The sequence below is a fragment of the Falco rusticolus genome, chromosome 16 (assembly GCF_015220075.1).
Source record: "Falco rusticolus isolate bFalRus1 chromosome 16, bFalRus1.pri, whole genome shotgun sequence".
NCBI classification, from domain to species: domain Eukaryota; kingdom Metazoa; phylum Chordata; class Aves; order Falconiformes; family Falconidae; genus Falco; species Falco rusticolus.
Window position 1 is genome coordinate 1,652,045 of NC_051202.1, and position 25,345 is coordinate 1,677,389.

A 25,345-nucleotide genomic window follows, 5' to 3' on the forward strand; every position below is an offset into this window, starting at 1 on the left:
AATGAATAGAACAGAACAGAATAGAATGGAATAGAATAACATAGCATACTTCATTTGGAAGGGACCCAAAACAATCACCTGGTCCAGCTGCCAAGCTGTCAGTCTGTCTGTTTGCAGAGAAATTTTAAACAGCTGGACACCTGAAGTTTTGTACTTCCTGGGAAAGAAGCAAGGTATTAGACAATCCACAGCTCCTGTGAACATTGTTTTCTGGATGCAAAATGATTTTCAAAAAATGCTTGAGTACAGAGGATCACAAATCCCCCTCCCTTAAAAGGGACATTTCAGACCCCATAACCTGGAATGTCTCAAGAGCCTGTAAGGATTTGTAGACCCAAATCCTTTTGACAGGAGAGCCAGTGAATCTTTCCATTCAATGGTCTCAGGATCTGATCCTTACTCTTTCATTAACTCGTTTCCACACTCCATTTTGGACCACTACCAATAAAAAGATTAAAATCAATGCACTTCCTTAATCCTCTTCCCCTTCCTTCAGAGTCCTTCCTTTAAAGTTCCCTGGGAGGTCTCTCTGTCCTCCTCTTCCACTCTCCCATTCCCATGAGACCATCACTATTAACTAAATTTCAAATGAGATAGGATTATTAGACCACAACATTGAACAGAAAGCATTTTATCCCACGTATGGCACTGACAAATGGATTCCGGAGATACAAATGATTCAGTTCATATCTTACAACTTGTACATCAGCTTGAAGGATTTGGAAAATCCTGGGAGCTGAAAGCTGTGGGACCATAACCATTGCAAAAGGCTTTTAAGCTGCTGGGGCGAAGTGTTGTAGCATCTTACTGAGTCCCTGGACTCTATGTGTAGGACGGCTATGAACTGACCACATACGGTTTTCATCAGAAGGCAAAGAATGTCAGGATGATTTTTTTCCATGATTTTTTTTTTTTTTAAAGCATGAAATGACCTTTGTCTGCTTTGTGCTGTTTCAGATGCTTTTCTCTGGGTCACAACAGTGTTTTGAAAACTACGAGACAAGCAGATTTTATGGCATTAGCAGGATCACACATAATATATGCAAGGGTGTAATCCAACAAAACCTGATCCCGCTACTCAAATCCATGGTTCAGATGCTGGAGGAAAAGGGCAGAAGTGGTAGTGTATCACCTGAGACTTCAGGTAAGACAGAAGATAAATGTACTGCCAGTTACCTTATTTTATTCTGGCCTTGAAAAACATGCCATTGGAACCTTTCAACTTTGAAAATCTGCAAAGAAAATCTCCCATCTGATGGCTGCAATTAGACTTCAGTTCCATTTTGTTAGAATTAAAGATCTCCTGGGACTTTACGAGTAAACCCTTTGTGTAAACTTTGCTGAAGGGTGGAATCAGCCCTTTGTGAGGCTCAAAGTCTCTCTTGCCAGGCCTCACAAAACTTAATGTATATTTTTAAATACAATTAATATCTTTCTCCGCATTTAGAGTGTTCCTATAAGTATAAATGCAACTTCATTAGACTAAATTGTTCTAAGCTGAAAGGCAGTTAAAAGTCAAAGGGAAGACTGAGAAAAGGGTGGCACAGAATTTGATTTCTTGCATTTTCTATAGATCAGTGTTGAGCTGGTTTACCTGGGAAACTTAAGATGGATGCTTTAATCTTCGGAAATAAAAAAATGCCTTGTGTTTATGCACCTGAACTAGTTCCATGTTTTCAGCCTCTGCAGAATGGAAAAGCTAACCTCGGTTTGAATGCAGAAAATGCAGTCAACCCCTAAAAATCAATAGCAAAGCTTTTAGCTCCCCTGCTGAGAATATTAAAAATTGTAAATTGCATTGTGACCAGAGTTTTAGCTCCCTGCAGGTCCGTCTGCCGTATGGAACTGCTGAAGAAATTGTAGTATGCAAAATGTACAGGTATTATCATTATCAAGCATTCTCCTCTGCAGCCATAGAAACAAAAAGCATAGTGGCATGTACAAGAAAGCTCCTTTGATGATGTCCCAGCAGAAGTATTATTTGCAAAAAAATACATTCTGCACAGGCACAGCCTTTGCTAGGGCAACTACCCGTACAGCTGGAGTTTGGCTCAATAGTATTTCAAAGATCTTTTCATACAGAATCTCTTCATTAGTAGCAGCCCTAGTAATGACCCAAGGCGCTCAGAAGGCTGCGGTCTGCATGGCAAGTCGAGCATGCACGCTGCCGGAGGAAACACGCGCAGTGGAAATGGTTTATTTGGCGCTAAGCGTGCAGCCCTGTACTGCTGTCAGGTACTTCAGGCAGTCAGGAATTAAGCAACAGGGTTTTCACAATGCGTCTACTACATTAGCCATTTTTCTATTACCTCTGGTGCCTTTGGAAAACATCGGTGATTTTAGCTCTTTTGGGAAGCCTGCAGATTTGTCAGCACTTCAGAACTACTTAGTGGCCATTTAAACAACAGGAGTGCATTAAAATAATCAATACACACAGAATTAAATAGCCATACTTATTTTTTTGAGGCAATACAGCTTTTCATTTCAGTAACAGTATTTTATTTTAGTGCAACTTGATTATTTCCAGAATAACTAAGGGTGGGATTATGATTTTATATACATACATATATATATATATCTCTATATATCTAAATAAATATTATTATTTCCAGTACAAGAAGATGGAAGAAATCATCAGTTTTGTTTTAACTCCGTAGACTAGCATTGGTGATTAGCAACAAAAATTAATTGAACTAGAGTAGAGAAGTAGAGAGATGTGCACTTTCAACTTCTTTTCCTCTAAAATAATCCCGTGTAGAATTCCTACATCAGCTGCAGGCACCTCTTGATTTATCTGTCTGCAGCAAAACTGAATTGACGGGTGTGCCCTTATGGTCTTTTCTATCTACGTTTATGCTTGGGACAGATTCTATGCTGGAAATGACTTTCTGGTTAAGCAGCCAGAAGATTCTATAGAGTTTAAATTTATCTGCTGTTGAAGTTTATTTGCAGTTGAACAAGTGGTATAAACCAAGTTTCCTTTCCCAATAAACAATATAAAAAGACTTTTAGTATTCTCCTATCCAGGTCAAGATGACTCCCAAGGAATTATTGATAAAACACACTATTTTGTTAAAAATATACAACACTTCTGTGGAAATGTAATTAGAATGGGTGGATAAATGGCTTTTTGGATGGTCATTTGGTTTTCTTCCAGCCAGGAACATGGCGACTTTAACTACTGAATACTGTAGACTTCAGGGGGAAAAAAAAAATCATCTTAGAAGCTTGTAGTGGGGTTGGACTGTACCAGAAATATAATGATTCAGCAGTTAATGTATTCTCTCATGTTTCTTCTACAGGCTACTCATCAAGGAGCACTCTGAAAACATCTGCTGCTCATTCAGAGGCACCAAAGGCTGAAGCAAGTCAGGAAACCGCTTCAGCTGCCACAGCATCACCTGCTCTGCCCACCTCACATGCAGAAAGGATCAGCCACCTACAACAGCAAATCCAGACCAGGTGAGAAATCCTTGTTCTGCTTTGTTGAATTGCCTCTGCATTTTTACTTACAAAAATATATTCTTTGCAACTTTGGAAGGTTTTCTCCCCAAGAAGGCTCATATTTGGGTTTTGTGTGTGGCTCAACAGAAGACACCTGTTGCAGCCTAATGCTTGTTCTCCAGGCAATGTGTGCATGAATGTGGCAATTTCCTCCTAGTAATGACTGTGTAAAAAGTAATGATCTGTCTTCAGTCCTGTCTCATGCATATCTGGTTGCAGGTTTTTCTTTGAGAAGCATGCTTGTGAGCTGGCACATCTGGAACTGTCCTTACTGACAGAAGAAATAAACACTGTCTTTTCCTTTTATGAATCAGCCAAGGCTAAGGAAAAGGAATACCACAAAGGAAACTGGGTAAGGCTGGCACTGTGTCAGCTTAGAGTTCTCAGCTGATACACAGGAAAGGAAAGGTTTCCATTTCCTTTCTGAATTCCTTTCAATTTCCCCACATCACTTCAGAAAAGGAAATTGAAGCAAAAAGGAATTTATAAAAGAAGAAAGAAATCTTCTCCTCTGACTACTGCAAAGCAAAACAGAAACTAAATCAGCTTTCCTTTCCCAATGCCAAGGCACAAGAAGCAGTGGCCTTATTTTTGGTAACTCTTGGGTACTTAATCCCACAGTAAATCAGGCTACTTACGTTACTTAAATGAACACAGATGTCCAGTTTCTGGCTATGATTTTTAGATCTTGGGCTCAGTATGACTCAATTCTCATTCCCTTGATGCTCGTGATGATGAAGATGTTTCAGTTGGGATGTCTATAGTTTCAGGAGATGAAAGCCACTAAAGGAACAGAAGAAACTGGCACAAAGGATTCACTTCTGAAAGAACTGTCAGACCACCACCACCACTCTGAGCAAGCCCTCCGTCAGAAACAACTGGAAGAAATCAAGCATTCAGGTCTCAGCCCAGATTTAACAGTGCCCAAACAGACCCCATGTTTTCTGGAAGAAATTCCCTATCGGCTGTCAATCTGTCTTCTTGGTTTACCAATGGCAGATTCTAACTTCACTGAACAGCAAGTGAGTCTAAGGCACTTTCTTTATGCTGTTCCTGCTATTGTCACCTTGCTGCTTTGCAAGAATTAACATCATTTTCACTGGGTGATACAAACACACATGCTAGCTGTAGGCATTCCATGGGTGGTTGTATGATCAGAGCAGCGACAGGCATAACTTAAATGTTCCAGGTCCCCCTATATATTTTACCACCTCAGTACAGGTGGCAAAGCACTTTCTCTATCAAAGAAAAACAACTCTAAGTTTTAAATCATCATTACACAAGAAAAAATAGTAATTGATATTATCAGTGTGAAGCTTTCTAAAAAAAAATATTCAAAAAAGAAAAGCCTGCTTAATGTGTTTACTGCCAATGTTTATTTCTTTTGTTCACGTGCTTAAATTTAGTTTTTCTTTTCTCTTCACAAACTTGTCTATCGGATTACAGTGTTTTAATGGTCCTCATTGTATCCTCCGGAACCTTAGGATTTTATTACATAGCATGAATCTACAATAATTTACAACAAGCTGGTTCTCCTCTAGCATATCCGGGGCTTTGCTAGGAGAGTAACACTAAAAGACAACCACTAAGGCTTTGAAAATAGAAAAGCTCCCTTTTCTAATAGTTTTTCCTCAAAAATATTTTGACTTACTATCTCCTTTACACTCCTTCCTTTAGCAGGACGCACTGCCCTTGCTGCAATCTGGCTGCCCACCAGTGGTGGGACCTTCTGGCTCCACATCCCCACCGACCTCATGCTGCAGTCTGATGGGAAAACCCCCTTAGAGAAAGCTTAAAAGACATTTGGGCAACTTCTAGAAAGTACTTCTGTTATTTTATAGATATGTATTATCTATTTTTTATGTATTTATATTATTATATATATTTTATGTATTTTATATAGAAAATACTTCTGGTAAATTCCACCTTTGAGATAACCTTGCCCACACAGGGTGCTTTTAACATGGCAGAGAGTCACTCTACAGTCAGAATACAGAAATCTGTTCTGGGAGCAGGTATCTGCCGAGCTCTCATTAAGCTAATGCCAAAGTTTTTAAACCATTTCCTGATTTCACCTGACTTTAACAGGGACATAGAGGACTTGGAAAATAAAGCAATTACAAATGTTATGAAAACAGACAGGTAGAAATACAGACTTTACAAAGCCCTCAGGAAAAGGTGCAGTGTAATTCCATGCTTTACTAGGCAGGAGAAGCTTCCCTTGGAGCTTCTAGAACCTTAGAGAAAAGACTAGTCCAAACTGACTCACGCTTCCCATCACAATTCCGTAGGAAATCAGACTTCACTAGTCCTGGTGATGACAGTGCTATTTGTTGGTGTAGAAAATCCCTACCCTTTATTCTCTTTTGCTCAATAGAAACCACATTCTTGGAAAGTCGAGCATTCGCCAGACTCCCTAGCTCAGATACTGCAGGTTTCAGCAGTGAAGATAGTAAAGCTGGAAGCTCTGAGGCAAGCATGTCTGTACAGAGTCCTGGACCTCTACAGCAACCTTCAGGTAGAGGCATTTCATGCTTTCCATGCCTCACCCCTCCCTGCATGAGCCTCACGGTAATTCCCCAAGCCTGTCAGCGCCGTGCCACCCTGCCTGCCATCCCACGGGATGCACAGGGCACACAGGCTGTGGCTACACCACGAAGTGCAGTTCCACCACCTTCTCCTCCACAAGCCAGCCCCGCAGAGCCCCGCTACCAAAAGCCCTGCCAGTTATGCCCATTACAAACCTGATGCTGGAGACCAGTTCATTTCCATACACAAAATGCATTTGCTCACGTCCCTGTGCTTACCTGCTTCAGATTCTGACTTGCCCAGAAGGTGTGACCAGGATCCTGAACAGTTTTGACTACAAAAACAACGGCGAAGAAGTAGCCCAAGAGGTGGCTCAGACCAGAGAGAAAGAGCAAGTGGCAAGAGCGGTGGCTTTTCTCCAGGAGCACCATCAGGAGGGGGATTTGCTTAAAGGTTTAAAGGAAGAGTCAGAAGCTGAGCTGAGGAACATGCAGGCACAATTTAGACTGGAACTTCAAACACAGACAGAAGAAAAGGTACATCAGTGTTGTCATTTTCTAATAGCCATGCAGAGGGACAAGACTTTAGTAAAATCTCTACCTGTGTTATTTTAGGTTCTGTTTTCTGTGGTTCACAACTATTTGACTCGTGCTGTCAAAGGAAACTTTTAAAAGTCCCTTTTTAAATTGATGGATTCCCTTGTTCTTCAGGGTGGTTCGGTTTTTCCTCTCTGAATTCATTTTCAAACCTGCAGTGGGAACTGGAACATTTCCACAGCTTCACAAGCCTGCAAGCAATCTGTAAGGCTTTGTAATGTTTTCTTCCCAGATGCAAGCCAAAGAAATGCAAGTGATCCAGGAGACCAAAGAAGACGAATTAGGGAATCTTGTGGCGTATTTCATCCTATCCCAGAGACACCTGCGGCAAACAGTCATCACACTACAAGATTGCCACAAGCTCAAGAAGATTGCCTTGAGGTCCCAAAAGGAGAGTGCAAGCCTGGAACAGCTTGTTGTAGAAGTAAAATACTCTCAGTAGTTTGGTTTAGAATCTGAAATTCCTCCAGTGTGTTGTTACAAAACTATAATGTTTACAAACAACTCCAGGTTACAGTATATTATTCTGTATATCTTTTTAATGCCAAAAAGAATTGCAAATATCCTGGGCTCAGCTACTAAAAACACTTCAGATCCATTTCTTAACGTAGATTTACTTAAGGCTTCTTTGAGAATCTTAAATTTATATTTTTTGTAGTTGTGGCTTTGTTATTTGCGCCTCTATAAACACCAACAATAAAGGGTGTATAGGACTGCAAACTGCTGTTACCTGGCTTCCACTGCCTCCGATGGCATTTTCAAAGACTGACCCTTAAATCTGTTCTCAGTGTATTGCATGAAAAGTAAGCTAACCACTGAAGGTTCACACCTTTCATGTCATGTTTCACATGACCATTTTATCTTTCAGGAGTTATCAGTTGATAACGACACCACGGACATTTCACATCTCCTGAAGGACAACACAGAGTACATACCCTTAGTGCTGGAATTTATACAAACTGTAAGGCTATTGCAACTGAGAGAGGCGCAGTTTAAGGAAATAGTCAGAAGCCTAAAAGGCTGCATCCAGGAAAAGGTAAAACTAAAAATATATTTTTATATTTATAAAACCTAGTAGTTTTAATCAGAAAATCCTAAATAATTTGCATTGCTATTGTTACTGTGCAAATGACTTTGATCTCAAAGTATCACTCTTTCCAGAGCAATACCAGGATCTTGTGGTTTGTTGTTTTGGGTTTTGTTCTTATATGCAATCTGTAGTTTGTGGATGAAGCCAACATCATAGCCAACAAAGTGAAAAAATTCAGAGAGCAGAAGATGAGAAGCCTGGAGGAACAGCTGAAACTCTTCCTGGAAAATAAAAGAGCAAGGAAGAATATTTCAAGTAATTTTGATCCATTGCAGGTTAGAAAACAGCTGAATCCTGAAAGTTTTCTAATTGAACAGGCTGCATCATATGCTCAGTATATAAGATTAATAGTGTAATGCTAATGAGACTGTGACTGCAGCTATATTGTGTGGGTTGTGTCCTGTACTGAGATTCACAACAGATATACAAAGAAAATGGTTGAATGTAGAGGTTAGGAATGTAATACCTGAAGAAGCTGGGAAGGGATAGGAGAAGCAGAACTTTCACAGGTAGCCTATCCCCCAAGTGAAAATACCAGGGAACAAAGGAAAAAAGCTTACCAGAGCTTGCTTCTTTACAGACCAAAAATGCCACCTTGAAAACAGAAGAAACACCCGATAAAAGGAAAGACCTCTGGCAGACTTGCCAAGAGGAGCATCTGGACCTCGAAGAATCTCACATATGGCAAATATCAGACGAAAGAGAAAAGCTGCAGGATCATCTGCTCTGTAGAGAACCGAAGAGCAGGATGAAGCCCGCAGGATCCGGTTCTACAGAACACACCGAGCAGCACGATAGGGTACTGTGTGACCACCTCCCCTCACACAACCCCCCTCCAGTTTTTCTGGAGCCTTTTTTTTTGGGTGCTTTGGGGGGCTTTTTTGCTGTTTTCTGATTCTCAGACTTACCAGAAGATTGTGAGGACTGGTACTCCAGAAATGCCGTATCTAGTACGGCGTGCTAATCATGATAGAGTCTGAGAAGTTTAACAACAGAAAGCACACTCAGCAGCTGGTGTCTGTCCTACAGAAACATGTACTGCCAGAAAGTTTACTGAAGGTCTCTGTACTTGCTGCTTAATGTTTTTTCCTGGCAATTGAGTAATGTGAAGGAGCGGAAGTGTCTAAAATACAGACCCTATGTTTATGCAAGGGGGGGGGGGGGATAAAGAAAAGGTAACGTAGAACCAAATATGAAATTTCCATAGTTCATTTTATTTTACTTACTTTTGTGTCTCCTTACTTTTCTTTGCAGAACTCGATGAAAGAATGCAGTGAAACAAAAGCTTTTGTAGGAAAAGATTTTTATCCAGATTTGCAGAAATTGAGAATGAGACCAGAAGAAGAAAAAAAAAAAGAAAAAGCGATGCAGCCAAACAACAGTCCTCCAACATCCATCACCAATTCCCTCTGGGTTCCAGGGAGACATCATCAGGCAGATGAGCAGCTCCTATCATTCTTGGCTAAGAGTAAGTCTGGTTTGTCATAGGAAACTCAAGCGACCTAGGGTTCTTTTTCAATACTGATACATCGCCTGGGGGACATTAATGCTTTGGAAATAGAAAGAACAGGGGAAAGATAGTATGGAACTCAGACTACAGAGTACAAGATGAGGAAGAATGATGCAATTCTGAAGAAGAAAGTGTCGATCTCGTTCTCCAAACTAACCATCAGCAGGAGAACACCTACGCACTCCTAGAAATTGAGCAAACAAGTAGGAAGATTTTAAGTTAAAAGAGCATGTTTCAGCTCAGAAAACAACAGTTTTTCACCCTGTCAGGTAAAGGGTATTACCAAAATTCAGAAGTAAAACTGGATACTTATGTGGGTGCTTGCCTTTTCTAGGACTTGAATAAAACTCAATGTCTTACCTAGGTGATGTTTATGCATCTGCAGAGCTGAGCTTGGTCCATCCTCAGGGTTAGCAGCTCTGTAGGGGTTTTCTCGAAACATCAGCAGCTCCTTGATAAGAAGCAGAATTTCCTCTTCTTTCGATAGAAAAGGTTTCATAAGGATCAGGTGAACTATCACATACGATCAATTGCTTCATGTTTCAGAGTCTTTTCCAGCACCTTCTTTATGAAGTAAACAGCTGTTTATTGACTCATTAGCTTGATGAAGTGGGACAGTCCCAGAATTCAACTAAACACAAAGAAATAAGGCCAAAAAAAAATTTCGCTTTGAAACAATGCTCTCTGAGACAGATGAAAAATAACTTCATGCAGCAAAGAGTACACACAAAGTGTGTCAAGCAGGCTGGTTGACCTTGTGGCTGTCTTCTCCATTCCCAGACCTTCCTGAACAGCAAAGGGTGTGAGAGTCATGCGATTATCAGAATGCCAGAGGAAGATTTCCTTATCTAGCCCCTAGGAGTGATTCCAACACACTTCTATGTTTTTAAGCTTCTTCCAAATATCAGTCATTTAGTCAAAAAGTACAACTTCTATTCCTAACAGCTGATTTTTAAACTGATGTCATAGGCTATGTAGCTCAAATACTATATAGAAAAGTCAAGGTTATCTTCTAGAACAATGAGATGAGTGAAAACAAACCTCTCTGGAATTATTTGCAGTCATTAACTAGTATAACCTGTTCTCACAGGTATCAAGGTGCTGAAGCAGGCAGAACACCTGATGGCCTCCAGAATCATTCTTCTGAACCCACAGTTCACAACACCTTCTCCGTGTGGTAAAAACCTTAAGTCACTTCATTGACTACTGCCCCACAAACAGAGCTGCACAAAATGATCTCACAAGAGGCTCCTTTTCCTGCCAACTACCTCCTTTTTGTCTGCTTAACAACAAAATACATGAGCCACTTTCAATATCTGCATACCTAGCCTGCCTACAGCTGTGAGTTAGCAATGATGTAGGTTCTTATAATAAATGAAATAGTGGGCTTAGAGCACTTAACCTGGTAAATGCAGTATTCATTAGCTGGAAAAATCCTACTAATCCTCACTTGGAATTTGACACTTTGCTATAAAGTCACTCTTTGTAGAGTTAAGGGCAGACAGACATTTTTTTCTCATCAATAAAAATGCATCAGTGACAAAGACAACTTTGTTAAGAAAAATTGCAAGGGGTATTCTGTGAGCAGTCCAGACAAGAACGATGGGAGTGAAGTGTTTGGACTTGGGGGGTTTTGTTTCAATTGAACACTCCATTCTTCGTGTTTAAACAGACCTCCACGTAATATTTGGGATATATGAAAAATGAGTAAATTAGTGAATTGGATAACGTAAAGAGTTTTGGAGAGAGAGAAAGATATTTTCTCTGCAACATGAACACCTTTGTCCAGACTTCAGTGTCATGCTCCAAATGGAAAAACTATTCACCTGTTTCACTTTACATAATTCCAAGGTGTGAAATGTTTGCTAAAAGAAATAAGGTAAGAGATGAATTGTTTAGGAAAGCAATCTTTCCATATTTGTTTACACAGGTGGTGATAAAATTAAGTGTATAAAATCATCTTTTTTTCTTGATCTTCTGAAAGACGTGAATGATGAGCTCCGAAGTCATGCAGTGGCAGCTGGACTCCTGGAAAGCCAAAGGCTGGACACAGGTAAATCCCACCTCTGTTCTTACACGAAAGTCAGAACCTGAGTATAATTTGGAGATTTCTGGTTCATCATTCAGGTAGCTGGTTGGTTGTGTTTATTGTGATAAGATTTTGCTGGACAGACATTGTAAAGTTACTCTTCTCTTTGGAGGAGGTGCTCTACCAGTGAAGAAGACTCAGAACACAGAATCACCCTGACCTTGCTGCTGATCAGGTCTGGGCACACCTAACTGATGTCACCTTTCTAGGCCATAGTTATTGGGAATTTCACTAGGAAGAGTGCAGGTTTGGGCGTTGCCTAAAGGTATCGAGCACTTCATGACTCTCTTAAGAGAATTCATAACGCATCAGAAGGGCTTCGTTTTATGTTGAACACTGGTGGTATATTATGAGCTGGGAAATGCAGTTTATTACACACTTGTATTGCGGTGTTACCTCTTGGACAAACAAAATGGAAATAGAAATCAATTAGTTAATGAAACGTTACTGTTCTTGCAGAAACAGCAAGTACTTCTCAGGGTATACAGGATGCCTTGATGACTCAAGAAGGAGAACTAACAGTAATTGATCCTACAACCCTTTCTGCAAGAGAGTTTCTCATATACCAGTATGGCATCTCTGTCCTACAGTTTCTCAGATTTCACATTGATGTAAGTTTTTAAGATGCTGATATTCAGTAATCAGTGCTTCCAAAAGATGACAGTTATCAAAAAAATCCTTCAGCCAACAGGTTGCAAAGCGTCTACTGATCATAAGGTAAGACGGAGCAGAGACTGACCAGTGTGCAAACACCAGGAACTGAATTCCATTTATGTTTTCTCCACAACAGTGTAGGCCTGTTTTGAAGTCAAACTTGTCCCACAAGATCCACGGTCAGTTCTTATATTTGTTGTGGCATCTTTCTTGAGCACATAACTTAATTCTTGCTTTACCCTGCACAGTGCATCATATGTGATATAACGTATTTCCTTTATAATTTGGAGCAAAGATTCTCTCATTTTCTTTGTGCAGTTCTTAACAGACTATGGCTTTAGTCTAGGTAAACTCTCCAGGGTCTTTCATAACAGTATCAAATAAATAATAATAAAAATCATGGCGACTACAGCCAGAGCTCCAGGGCTGGCGTACACTTTCATTTACTTAATTAGAAAACTGGCAAGATGAACTACTGTGATTTGCTAGGGGTTTTTAAACAGTCTCCATTTTCATGTCGCGTTTGTTGGCTCTGCATACCCACTGCAAATCAAAGCTGACATTTAAATGAACTTATATCCCATTAATCCCTCTTACTTTGCAGATCTGATGTGCACACACAGTTTTTATGGAAACATTTTCCCCTCTCTTTGCAGGCTCCAGAAATTAACCTGTGTGTTGCCTCCAGCCTACCTCTTAGCAATGACACAGGCAATGCCTTCAGAAACTCTTTCTTTTATCAGGTTTGTCAACTTCACATCTAGCCAGACTATGCAATATTTTCATATCCATGAAGTTCTGGGACTAGGAAGTAGAAAGCAAAAATGTTTCATACTTTTCAAGTCATAGTATGCTTGATGCTTTCTAGGAAAAAGTATTGATATATGAAATCCTCAAATTTTAATGGCATGCTCCAGATATATCCGAGTATAAACTTAACAGCACACTCTAGGACTCCGAGTTTGAATATATGTTTGACGTGAGGGTCATAACCAAAGCGCATTTATTAAATCAGCTCTAGCTACCAAGTTTCTCACGTCCAAATCTTACCACTTCCATTTCTACCAAATTCTCTATAGGTCAGCTTTATAGAAGTCAGCAGTGTCTCAGCATTTTACTTACTATAACTGAATTACAGAATCTGACTATTTAGTACTATTTATTTCTAAAATTTGGGGATGTTTTATAAAGTTCACGATATATAAATATAAAACTGTCTAAAAACAGAGTATGCAAGGATTCTTTAGATTCGCATCATAGAGCATTAAATGAAGTCTTATGACAACACTGCTGTCTTGTGTATATGGATATTCCCAGCACTCTAAGTTGAATCTCTCAGCTTCCCTAAAATTGAGAAAAAACACTGGAAGAGTTGCATGAGCTGGGCTGACTGCTGCTGTGCCCTCAGCTCTGGATATTCCTTCTTTCCCAGAACTCAAAGAACAAACTATTTGTTAGAAGGGATTGCCTGAGGTCTGTAGGAAGTTTCCTCCTCCTCCTCGTGCACTGTTCCGCTTACATCACTGCTGCTGACTTCAGCCACGACACCAGCCCACTCTTCCTGAGGCTTTTTTATCAGGTACATCAGTATGTTCCAAATGTAATTATGTCATAGCAACAACGTGCGTGAAAATTCACCATTGTGAAAGTGGGGGGGTTAACACCTTTCTGCAACTGCCAGTAATGAAATCAAAAGGAGAGATGAGATAAGATAGTGAACGATTACCTGAGCTGCTGTTACAGTTACACAGTGGCTGTTCACAGAAAGATTCACAGGCAGCATTCAAAAAACATGCTTCACCTTAGGTGAAGGCATCAAGACAGCAGAAAAATCCTGCTTACCACGTATTGGCATCCTGCCTGCATGCAAACATGAGCTCAGAAATAGCCGTTTGTCCCACTGACAGCTAAGGAGGTGAACCCAGACACTTATGTTCCAACCATCAGTTGGCCAGTACCCGAGAGAATCAAACAGAGCGCGCCCCATCATAACTGCAGCCCTGACTCAGGGAACAGAATTACAGCAGACCCAGGTTTGTTGAGAAAGAACAGCAGAACTGCAGGGTTCTTCCCATAAGACCTCGACGTGATGTGACCTTTTCCGTCCCAGCCTTCAGGAAAGCACGTTTTGTGTGGCAGCGGGTACCCGTTATCATCACCTTTTCCCCAAAGGTATTCCCAGTGCACACACGGTGGCTTCAGTCCCCTGCTGTGAATTCCCTTCATCAATGATGAAGGTTCTCGTGAGTGGTAAGGACTGCCAGCACTGTCCAGGAACAGATATAACCCAAATATCCCAAGCAGGATCCCGCTCAGGCACGGCACCATGTCCTCATCCTGATCCGGTCTTTAACAGCTACATATTAATCACATCACGCAGTGTATTTATAGTCTATCAAATCCCCACAGAGCAATGAAGTTATTTTTTCAGATGAAACAGGCTTCCAAAAGTGAAAACCTGTCCTGATACCCTACTATCGTTTGATTCAGTCTTTCCCCCCGTTCTTATTAATATCTCTATTCAGTGGTTATCTGTTAAAGAATTGCGTTCAACTACTTCCAGGTTTTCAAAACAGGTTGGTTTGTTTTTTTTTTTCTTTTCCTAGGCACTAAAGGCTTGTCTTAGTGAAATGTTCTCTCTCAGACTCCAGCTGTCAGCAGCTCTCCAAGGTGATAAATCTTATGGGATAAGTCAGATGTTACTAAAGGAAGAACCGTTCTCCCAGGAGGAAATGCATTCCATCTCCCAACTTTTTGAGAGGAAAGTGAAAAACCTCACAGATACGGAAGCCTCTGAGAAGGTAACCAGAAAGATCACGAGACCTGGTCTGGCTGAAAGCTCATCATCCCATTTTCTTACTTTGTTTCAAAATGGCAATTTAAACTGATGCCTAGATACCTGCCTCTCCAAATCATTGCTCGGTGAGGTCAGAGTCCTGTAGGATGTCAGTAGAAGCTCTACACAGCATCTAAACTCCAGAGCTTAAATGTACTCCTAGTGCATTGGAAAAACACAGCACTTTCTACAAAGAGATGTTCATAACCCACGTAGCAAAACACCTGTTCAGCCACCTTTCAGCACCCATCTCTAGCATTAAGCATCATTGACCACAATGATGGTCAAACTATCATGTCTCAACCTAGATCTGGTGAAGAGAAAGGCCATTTGTACCACCAGAAACAGGTGTAGGCTTAAATATCCTCCAAGATATGGATAAGCACAAGCAGTCTGGGCTATTTGCACGTAAGCCAGCTCCACTGGGATGCGGAGCTGAGACTGCTGGCAGCCAGGGGGACCTCAACAAGCTGGAGAAATGGGCTGGCAGCTGCCTCATGAAGCTCAGCAAGGGGAAACCCAAAGTTTTGCATCACAGGTGGAACAACCCCACGCACCAATAGATGCTGGAGGCCACCCAGCAGAATGTAGATTTATAGGGAAGGATCCAAGGGTCCCAGTGGACACACAGCTGAACACGAGCCAACAACATGCCCTTGCTAAAAAGGTGATTAGCAGTATCCTCCCTGGCTGCATTAGACAAACTATTGCCAGAAGGTCAAGGGAGGTGATCCTTCCACTCAGCACTGGTGAGGCCACCCCTGGAGTACTGTGTTCAGTTCTGGACTCCCCCATAAAAAAAGAGAAATGGACATACTGGAGAGAGTCCAACAAAGTGCCACAGAGATTATTAAGGGACTAGAGCATCTCCCTTATGATGAAAGGCTGAGCGAGCTGGGGCTGTTTGACCTAGAACAGAGAACATCCAGGGGAACCCTATCAGCGTATATAAACACCTGCAGGGGGGTGCAAAACAGCAGAGGCAGGCTTTTTTGACTCTTCCCAATGTCAGGGTACTGAAACTCAGGATATTCAGTCTGAACACACTTTTTTTCCTGTGAGGGCAAGTAAGCACTGGAACAGGTTGCTCAGAGAGGTTGTGGATCCTCCCTCCTTGGAGACATTCGGAAGCCATCTGGACAAGGTCCTGGGCAAGGGGCTTTAGGCAGCTCTGCTTAGCTGGTGGGATTAGACAAAACAACCTCCAGAGGTTTGTCCACCCTCAGCCGTTCCGTGATTCTGTGGGACCCATAGGCACTGTTTGAAGTACGATGCTAAGACACCTTTTGCTTGCTTTAATATCTTAAGAGCATGCATCTGAAGACTGTGTAAGGGTTGGAGTGGGCTCCTATATCTTCAGCTATAGATATCCAGCAGATAAAACTGTTCACATGTAAGAGATGTCTTTTTCCTCTGAAAAACCTCATACCAAGAAAAAGCATTTAGCTTCATGCAAAATGTTAAGACAGCATAAAAAGCAGTACCGTGAAATTTATGTCCATTAAATAGTCTATAAAAAGGGTTTTTAAAATTAACACTGATCTGCTTTCTCCACTTCTGTGCTTATTGCATAACATGTGAAGAGCAACCTCTTGCTCCATATGAAAAGTGAGGAACCACAAAATGAAAATGTGCTTGTGAAGAAAAAAGAGCATTTCCCTCATGCCTCAAGCAGCTGCGGATGGAAGAGATGGTAAGAATTAACTGTTGCACTAACACAGCAACAACTGAACTGTTTGGGGGGGGTTGACACAAAGCAAATCATGACATGTCTTCATCATGACCTCACTTTATACTACCAAGCTAAGCTCCATAACCTTTCACATTGAGGCATGGTGCATAAGGAACAGATCCAATCTGATGCCAGGGTACGTCACAGAAAGATGAGGTACTTGTCTGTGAGCTACCGTCACTCCTCAGCAGCAGAGAAGTTCAGTTCCCGTGAAATTTGTCTTTCTGGTTTGCTCTTGTGAAGAGTCTACAGATATCATGAACAGTGGCATTCCTACTGTCTGATTTTCAGCATTCCTCTTTTTTTAGCTTTGAAGAGGAAGCCTGCGCTCACTTGTCCCCTTCAGAACTTGAGGATAAAGTGAATGTGTTAACCGAAGAGTTGGTGCATATCATAGAGGATGAACACCAGTTTCTAAACAGCAAAGGCAATGAAGACTTGGGTTTTTACTACCTTGAAATAACTAGTTTGGAGAAAGACTGTTTGGTAAAACAAATAAACGCATTAGAAGAGAAAATAGCCCTAGGCAGAAAGTTGTAATGGTAGCCAAAAGAAGACTTGGTGGTGTGGTTCTAACTTGGCCCTCTGCATTTGTCTTCAGGCTTTAAACCAAAGTAAGTCTTGTATTTTTAACTGCAGTGTATTTTTCCCCTTCATACTAAAGGCTCATTAAATCAGAAGTGAAAGCAACATAGTAATCTAAGTGACAAGACTTTAGCCTGAGTGACTGGCATTTCTGGCTACATTAAGTGGTGAGAAGACAAACCTCATTGCAAAAGCTCAGACTCCGAGTTTTCAGGAACAGAAGCAATACATAGAATCACTCATAACTCTGTTTAGCATTAAAAAAAATATTTTTTTAAGCTAACCTATCGCTTCTCCACTGTTCTGAAACCTCTGCAGACAGCAGCCAATAGTTACACTTTTCTCCTGACTTTGAGGCAGTGAAAGCTATAGATACCATCAACCCCAGTAACTGTATCTACACAATCACACAGCAAGAGCCAGAGATACCATCTCCACCGCTGCAAGAAACTTGCCCAGCCCACTTGCTGTGATGTCACCATATTTCAGGTGCCCTGTGGTACCACCTGCCTGGGAGCACCACCAAAGTTCCTGCACCACCAAAGGCCAGCCCTGCTCTTCAGCTTAGAGACGTGCTTTCCTCCCTCCCACACCCAAGAGCCAAACCCTGAGATACATGAAATGTCCAGTATTCACTGATCAATGAAACCGCACCTCTTCTCTGCCCACCACAGCCTCCGGTTTAGGTACAAAGCAAGCAGGGAAGGAGCAGAGGCAGCCAGGATCCTTTCCTTCCCCACCTGTACAAGAATTCAGGAATGCACAGCACAAGTTTCCAAGATAGTTCGTCAATACCCTCAACACTAATGCTGTTACCTCATTATACATCAAATAATCAACACTGAAAACCACTTGGATTATTATAACTCTACAAATCATGTATCTATTCAATTCTCTCAGAACTGCTGAATCACTTGTTCACACCTTCACCCCATACACAGAGATGTTTATCTCACTAAGAAAAAACCCACCACTGATTACAATAAAGTGATTAAGCTGCTACAGTGCAAGTTCTACCATCAAGGCCGCAAGAGACAATTTGAAACACTGCTTCTGACTTACATTAATGAAGAAGCCTCTCCTCACATCTTATTTACTCAAGTTTAATCAACACCCCACATATTGCAATTTTCATACATAAAAGCAGGCTTTAAAACAAAGTCTTCTAAAACTGAACTTAACTCTAGTTATCAGAAGTACAAGATTTTTTTTACTTTTTGCATGAGTGATCTACCAACTCTGTATTAATACAAACTTTACTGCAAAAATCTTGTGCAAAAGTACATGTGACCAACGTGAGTTTGTACTGAAGAAATGTGGACAAAGCCGTGGTGAAGCAGGACTGAGGCATAAGTGTGAGAACAGTCGATTACAGCCCTCTGCCTCCTCCTGATTATGCCCATGCAAATCAGATTTGAAAGTAAGCTCAGATGCAGTTTGAGAACCTATTACTTAACATGACAAACATTAGCTAAAAATCTCATAGTCAATGTGAAAAGCTAAAGTCTATAGCATGGTTTTTATTCTCTTTGAATTCACTTATGCAGTCAGCCCTCTGGTCTGGAGCTGGCTGCTACTTGTTTGCTTCTACAGAACAAACAAGGCTTCCCCTTCAGGGCAGGGGTTTCCCCCCCTCCCCCCCCCAGCTTATTAGACAATAATGGTCCAACTGCAGCAAGCAGAAGCAGCTGCAGTAAGCAGCAACCACAGGTATTTCATGATCTATTAAGTTTTGACAGAATAATTTGTTTAGCAATTTAACCAGCAAGACAGAAGCTGTTGACATCACTTCTGTAACCCTCACGCCCCACAGTTTAATCAGCAGGCAATGATGGAGTAGGTGATGAGCAGTGAGCAGGAGGACATACTGCAAGTCAGAGCAAAATCCTGCTCATTCCGATTGTTTGAAATTTTTTACCCAGCACTGGAAACACAACACACAGCATAGGTTTGAAGCCCAGTAATATTCCAGTGAGTCTTTCTCCACTGAAGGGGAGTCTCCATCTGCATGGAGTTCTGGACTACCTGGAAGATAGCTCTGGTGAAATTAAGTCAAACTATGAGAAAAATTTCCTAGGGGCTCCAGTATTGCAAACCAACAGGCTAGGCATCCTTGGAGAGAACTGCTCCATTTGTCTATGAGGTGCTGCTTCAGCTTACAGCTGTGGAAAGCTACAGCACCACATATTCACCCCTCTGCTGCCCATGAGCTTGTCTTCCAAAAGATAAGCTACAGTCTGGAGACAAAAGCCTAGCTGGAGCCACAGGGCAGTCTTTCACAGCTTCACTCAAGGGGGAGCACAGAGTTGATTTGCTCATGATGTGCAGATGTTTTGCTCACAACACAGCTGCCCACGCTACCTTTGCCAGAAGGAAGCAGACTATCCTTCAGAGCAACTTGGAGGATGTTTTTATCTTCCTGGTCTTGCTTGTGTTTTCACCAAGAAGCTTTAACTCCCTTCAGGGCACTGATAGCAGATCAGACAGCTTTTATAAAAAAACATGAGTAAATTTATTGATAGATGCATTTCCTTTTTAACTTACAAGTAGAGCCTCACATTAATTTTCAGTCTTATCTTAAGATTAATAAAACATTTAAAAGGTCATAGACTAAAACCCCAAAGTTTCAGATGCACAGAGTAAGATGTAGGGATTAGACAGTGCCTTCTGGTTTCATGAAACTTTGTAGTGCCAGCTTTCATCCCATCCCATCGCTCAGTGTTTCAACAGCCTGTAACAGGTGCAGCCACAGGTCTACCGCTTGGTGTTGATCCAGTGGTACCTATCAACACACGGTCCTGTGAAAGCAGCTGTTGGCCTGTAGACCTTGTAACCCCTGTGCTGGGCATAGTATGAGCCATCAGTCATGTAGGTCTTCCTATGAAGATACTGAGACCAGGGCTGTAGGGGCGCCTTGTAGTAGTCACTGAACTAAATGGCAAGAAATGAGACTATGTTAAGGAGTGGCTGAGAAAGAGGGGAGACCAGCCTGACCACCAGTCGCCAAGTCCACCACATTCTCCATGGGGGAACCCAGAGGTCAGGTGCTAGCTCCTCCCAAAAGCCACCTACCATGACCGCAGCCTTACCTGGTAGATACTGTTGGGATTACTAACAGTAGGGATCGCTTTCGGCTCTTTGTTGAAGCCCTCCTCATCTGAAGAAATACCAGAATGATAGTCCAGTGCTGCTCTGTCCACAGCATAGCTGATCTGCTGAGGAAGCTCTGGGTTCTCCTCCCCTTCAAAGTGTGCAATGGTGAAGGGCCGGTTCCTCTCACCGTATCTGAAAGTGATGGGATTTGTGTAGCGCAGCTCCGTGCTGGCGCTGTGGACATCTGACACTAGCAGAGCACATCCTCGCATGCTAAGACTCTAGTAACAGGCTTGGAGTTGATCAAGTCAGCCACAGCTCCCCAGCTTACCTGCAACACACCTCAAATGGATCAACCCACAGCGTCATCTCTTTGGGCAAACCAAGCTTATTGAAGTCCACTTTACTCTCCACACAAGCCTGCTCCAGCAGTGGATCTCTCCTCTGATGTTTGTTTATCCTTATACACCTAGGTGAGAACAAAGTGCAGGTGGATTTAAAATTTCACTGCAACTTTGCAAGCCCCACTCGCACAGAAATACACTTCAGCTGACTATTTTCTCCCAACCCACTCAGTCTGTTGATGCAAGTTGTTGTCACTCATAGCCCCAACCAGCAAGTTAGCCTGGCTAGCTGGTTTATAAACCCAAAGAAGGTTTTATTTGTTTTAAAACACATAATTCAGCAACTCACTTCATTAGTAGTTTTAAAGAAAATTAAAAGCAGTGACAGCAACTACACAAGTCAGTTTAAGACCCCTTGAATTCTGCATTCAAGAAGTCAGAGGGCCACCCAGGGCACTCTCTGCACATTGTCTGTAGATCTCCACCTCAGCTCTCCAGCTGTACCTACACACTCCGAAGTTACTTGCAAACCAGACATATCTTTACCAGTTCATAACACTCCTTCCTCAAGCTTACGGGACAGCCAAGTGGTTCTCTTCCAACTTCATGCCACTTATTTCCAACTCAAGGGCTCCAGGCACCAAGAGGTTCCTGACTGACCCCTGGATGTCCTACAAAGGCTCCATTCCCCCTCCCCTTCTGCTAAACCTCCTCTTACCTGAAAGCTTGTCCTCTGGATGGGTTGTCCAAGTACCAGTGATTCTTATACTTCTCAAACAGTACTGTTGTCAGCCTAGCTGCAAATTTCTCCATTTTATGCTTGCTCAGCTTGTCTTCCTTTTTCACCAGCCTTGTGATGAAGAAGACTGTGGCAGCAATTTCATCTTTCATTTTAAATTGAAGCACAGAAGGTGCTTTAGCTGTTGGATAGTCATCAGTAGAGATGAGACACTACACTAGAGAGATTTAACAACATGAAGGTACTACCAAGTTCCAAGGATAGATACTGCAAAGCCTGTATATGACAGATAGAAGCTAGATAAGCCCAATTGCTAAACAACTGGAAAATATAGTTTGGGAGAGTGAAACCACTTTAAAGCAACACTAGAAAGCATTCATGCTAAGCAAGTTTATTTAGAATATTTAAATATTAAGACTATTTAAAAGTTTACAAGATGGTTTTCCTCCTTATAGAGCACAGTCAGCAACCAGCAATTCTTACAGTTACACAGCTCTTTTATATACAACAAAACTCACAAACATTAAAGACCACAAACATTACCTTCCCAGACCAGAGCTGTGGAACACCTGAGAAGCTTTATAAAGAACTCCAAAAAGCCACCAAGGAAGCAGATCTGGTGAACCTGTAGAACAAGCAGAACAAGAACCTGTACCACTTACATGAGGAAAACACCAACACACAACCCCCCCTCATTGCTTAGGGTTTATATAGAGCGGGAGATGATGGAGCTCTCAGGGATGGAACGATATTCAGGTGTGCACCATTTCACTAACGAATGTGCTGGTTTCAAAGCTGTTTCCAATCTACTTGGGTTTATTCCAGTATCAGGTCCTTCTTTTAGGGCATATTTGATGGATTCAGCACTGTATTCTGTTGTGTCCACCAGTCTATCTTGTTAATATCTGTGAAATACTTAAGCAAGATCCTCACCATAAGAAAAATAGTCCCAGGGTTATTAATTAATTATTAAAATTGCAATTGATTGCTTCTAGCAGACTTCACACAACACAGTTCCTTTCCTTATGAAGCCCTCATTTCTGGTATTCTTCATTTTGAAAATTACGTGAGTCTGTATTCATCTTAACATTAATCTTCCTGGTGATCTGTATAAATGTGCACGGTATCAGTACAGATCAGTAGCGACCGTAGATGTTGCAGCCGAGCAATTCCAGTGCTCACATTTCAGTCTTGTGCATGGATTGTGGTACAAGGGATAAGAAAAATCAAGCACAGAGGCACAGATTTACAGAAGTACGCATCTTTGCAGGAGTGTACCTTAAACCATGAATATCTGGTTATTTCTGGATTTCTTTTCTGCTTCAGTCATGTAGTTCCTTGTTCTTTACAGTTTCTTTCTGCACCATAAAAAACCAAAAACAAAACCCCCCCACAACCTTATCAAAGCATTTAGTAGAAACTCTGTTTTTAAGGAATGAGTAATAAATTACAAATAAAATAAAATAATATGATGGCTTCTCTTTTTTTCCCCACATATCAAAATACTTCCTTAACGAGTGGGGACCTTTCAATAACCACTCGAAAGCGAAATCAAAGTTGGAGGTAGATAATAAATCTCCAGAGAAAGTACCAGCACTGCCAGGAGCTGAGCTTTAACATCACCCACCAGCGTTTTGGCCACAAGAGTGTCCTTACCGTGCGCTGCTCTGGGTGCTTGCAATGCCACATGCGGATTTTGTTCCATACACAAGCCCTGAGTCATTCCCTCCCTTGCACGGCTCGCCCAAGAGGACCGTCGTAGCCTGTTACATGCGTTTTGGAAAATGATGTAGGACAACAGGAAACAATGGCTGTGCAATGCCGGGAAGAATTTCCATGCAACATTTTTTCGGCATCGGTTCACCTCTTTCTGTGCAGCCTGTGCAGATCTGTCCTCGCTGTGCTGGCCGCATCCAGCACACCAAAATTAGCTCTGGGCAACAGATGAGCATTCTTGAACAGGCAAAATAGATTTTCATGCCCGAGGCCTGAATTTTATTCTAGAGATTAAACTTGCTTTAAAAATGTCAGGGAATTGATGGGTCATTTTCTGATCTGAATGGATTCCCTTGTAGACACTGAAGACCACGTTTACAACCACATCAATTTTTCCTTGTTTTTAAACATCTGTTGCATGGTGACATCTCAAAGGAACAACAAAAAAAAAGAGTTCTGAAGTGACTTGAAATGTTTAATCACATAGATTTTGCTCCATCGCATAGATTTTGCTCCAGTGAAGCTGCACTGCATAAGCAGTGGGCATTATAAAAATTGGGGCTTTGCTGCTCATTTTAAGAGCGAGTCCATTGATTGGGGGGCTTAGACTAACAGATGCAGCTAGATACAGCTCTCCTCTAAGTAAGTCTTCACAGGCTTGTTCTTGCTTCGTCTCATCCATTATGGTGGATTGTCAGTCTCTGCACAGCACTGGAACAACCTGCGCCCCCGAGAGACTGTGTCCTGCGACATTCCAGCTCTGCAGGATTTGCTCATAGCTCTGCCAGAGCTATACATTCCTGAAAAGCTTTCCAGAAGTCTCATCTAGCCACCCCTGAGGTCTCCACATATTATTTCCTCAAGAGATGACACTTGCTTCATGAAGTATCTTAAATGTCCAAGAATTTTCTGCGGGAGTTATGAGCAGGTACCCCAAGGTTTTGCAGAGGAGCAAGCTAGGATCCCTGCAAAGCCTGAGGCAACAGCAATGCACCGATCCCTTTTCTAGTGCCTTCGCTTCTAAGAAAATGCAGCTACCACAGATCCGGGGTTTTCCAACCCTGCTGACAAAATCAGTGCCCAGGAAAATATCAAATGAGAGCCAGATTTGCCACTAAAAATGACAGATAATGCACATAACCATAGGTTTTGACGTTCTTCTCAATAACAGTTCAGTCCATTCAGGGTTTCATGCACAGCCACAGCCACAGAGATCGTGGTGACTCTAGGGGTGATGCCATGTTTCTTGCCAAAGCTTAAGGATTTGCTACTTAGCCTGGTTTCTGTCTTCATGTCATTTTTTCACAATATCATATTAATCTAACAAATGATATGACTCCTTATAAACCTTGTTTCCCTTTTATTCCTGAACTATCAAGGTTAAAATAACACTGCCACTGCAGAACAGCAGCAGGCTTCATAGGGAGTCCCTCCCCTGCCCTGGAGTTCAGAATTTGATCATAATTTTCCATGTAACAGGAATTACCCAGTTATTGCCTTTTCCTCAATAAATGCTGGTTTGAAGCAGTGGGACGCATCAGTCAGTGGGACTTTGACCTGGCTCCTGCCTTCCTACTTTCTCCAACTTGTCTAGGCAGGCCCTGTGAGTTGGGAAATTGTGTGACAAAAGAGTGAAGTGACTGGATTCCACAAAGGACAATCAAAGGGAAGGTCTGAATCCCGCCACCACCTCCCGCTGTTGAGTTACCGGTTCCCATAGTTAACACATAAACTGCAAGGCAGCAGCAAACAAACCGCTCACCCGAGAAACCCGATGGCAGCGGTGCAATCGGTCATGCACGGAGGTGCTATTGCTGGGATGTTAGGAGGCAGAGCCCAGCCCAAACTGCACAGGTTTATAACACCAAACACAGGAAAATTTAAGCAAAATTCTTGGCAATTCATCCAGCTGGCTCTGATGACTGAGGTTGTCATTGGCACAGAAATTAGGGTCTGTGGTATTTTTAATATCGTGCAGGAGCCCGAAGTTTCTGTTCAGAAGTTAGTATTTCTGCTAACGGCACGGAAACCAGAGGAGCAGAGAGTGTTTTGGGCTTCCCATTCCAGTGACAAGAAAAATTGGCTCTTGTAATTAGGTAGATTCGTTGAACCTAAATCCTTCATAACGCTGTCAATTGTCACTGACTTGAGGAAAAGGTAGCCTTGGGTGCTCTGTTTGGAGTAAGTACTCTATTTGTAGTAAGCAGCTAAGAAACAGAACGTCAGACCCTGAATGTGAACAGCCCATCCCAACGTGAGACCCACTGAGGAAGAGTCCATTGTTGCTCCCACTCCTTCCCAGTTGCATCCAAACAGAAACTGTCAGCA

The 25,345-nt window shown here is 41.9% G+C and overlaps 2 protein-coding genes across 2 annotated transcripts; one reads left to right on the forward strand and one right to left on the reverse strand.

The window, feature by feature from the left end:
• Positions 1-965: 965 nt before the first annotated feature.
• LOC119158304 lies at positions 966-18,359 on the forward strand. The gene is made up of 19 exons (XM_037410077.1): positions 966-1,144; positions 3,303-3,462; positions 3,724-3,856; positions 4,269-4,526; positions 5,882-6,022; positions 6,321-6,569; positions 6,862-7,053; positions 7,498-7,665; positions 7,851-7,994; positions 8,300-8,518; positions 8,974-9,187; positions 10,320-10,406; positions 11,160-11,282; positions 11,778-11,929; positions 12,629-12,715; positions 13,405-13,551; positions 14,579-14,773; positions 16,392-16,501; positions 16,849-18,359. The coding sequence occupies exons 1-19, from the start codon at positions 1,087-1,089 to the stop codon at positions 17,078-17,080; spliced, it is 3,069 nt and encodes a 1,022-aa protein (XP_037265974.1). The 5' UTR covers positions 966-1,086; the 3' UTR covers positions 17,081-18,359.
• A 1,333-nt stretch (positions 18,360-19,692) lies between these two features.
• BTG4 (BTG anti-proliferation factor 4) lies at positions 19,693-22,687 on the reverse strand. Its single transcript, XM_037409846.1, has 4 exons — positions 21,281-22,687; positions 20,550-20,687; positions 20,215-20,410; positions 19,693-20,056 (listed from the first exon to the last, which is right to left on the reverse strand). Exons 1-4 carry the CDS (start codon positions 21,451-21,453, stop codon positions 19,880-19,882), a joined length of 684 nt encoding a protein of 227 aa, XP_037265743.1. The 5' UTR covers positions 21,454-22,687; the 3' UTR covers positions 19,693-19,879.
• Positions 22,688-25,345: the final 2,658 nt, after the last annotated feature.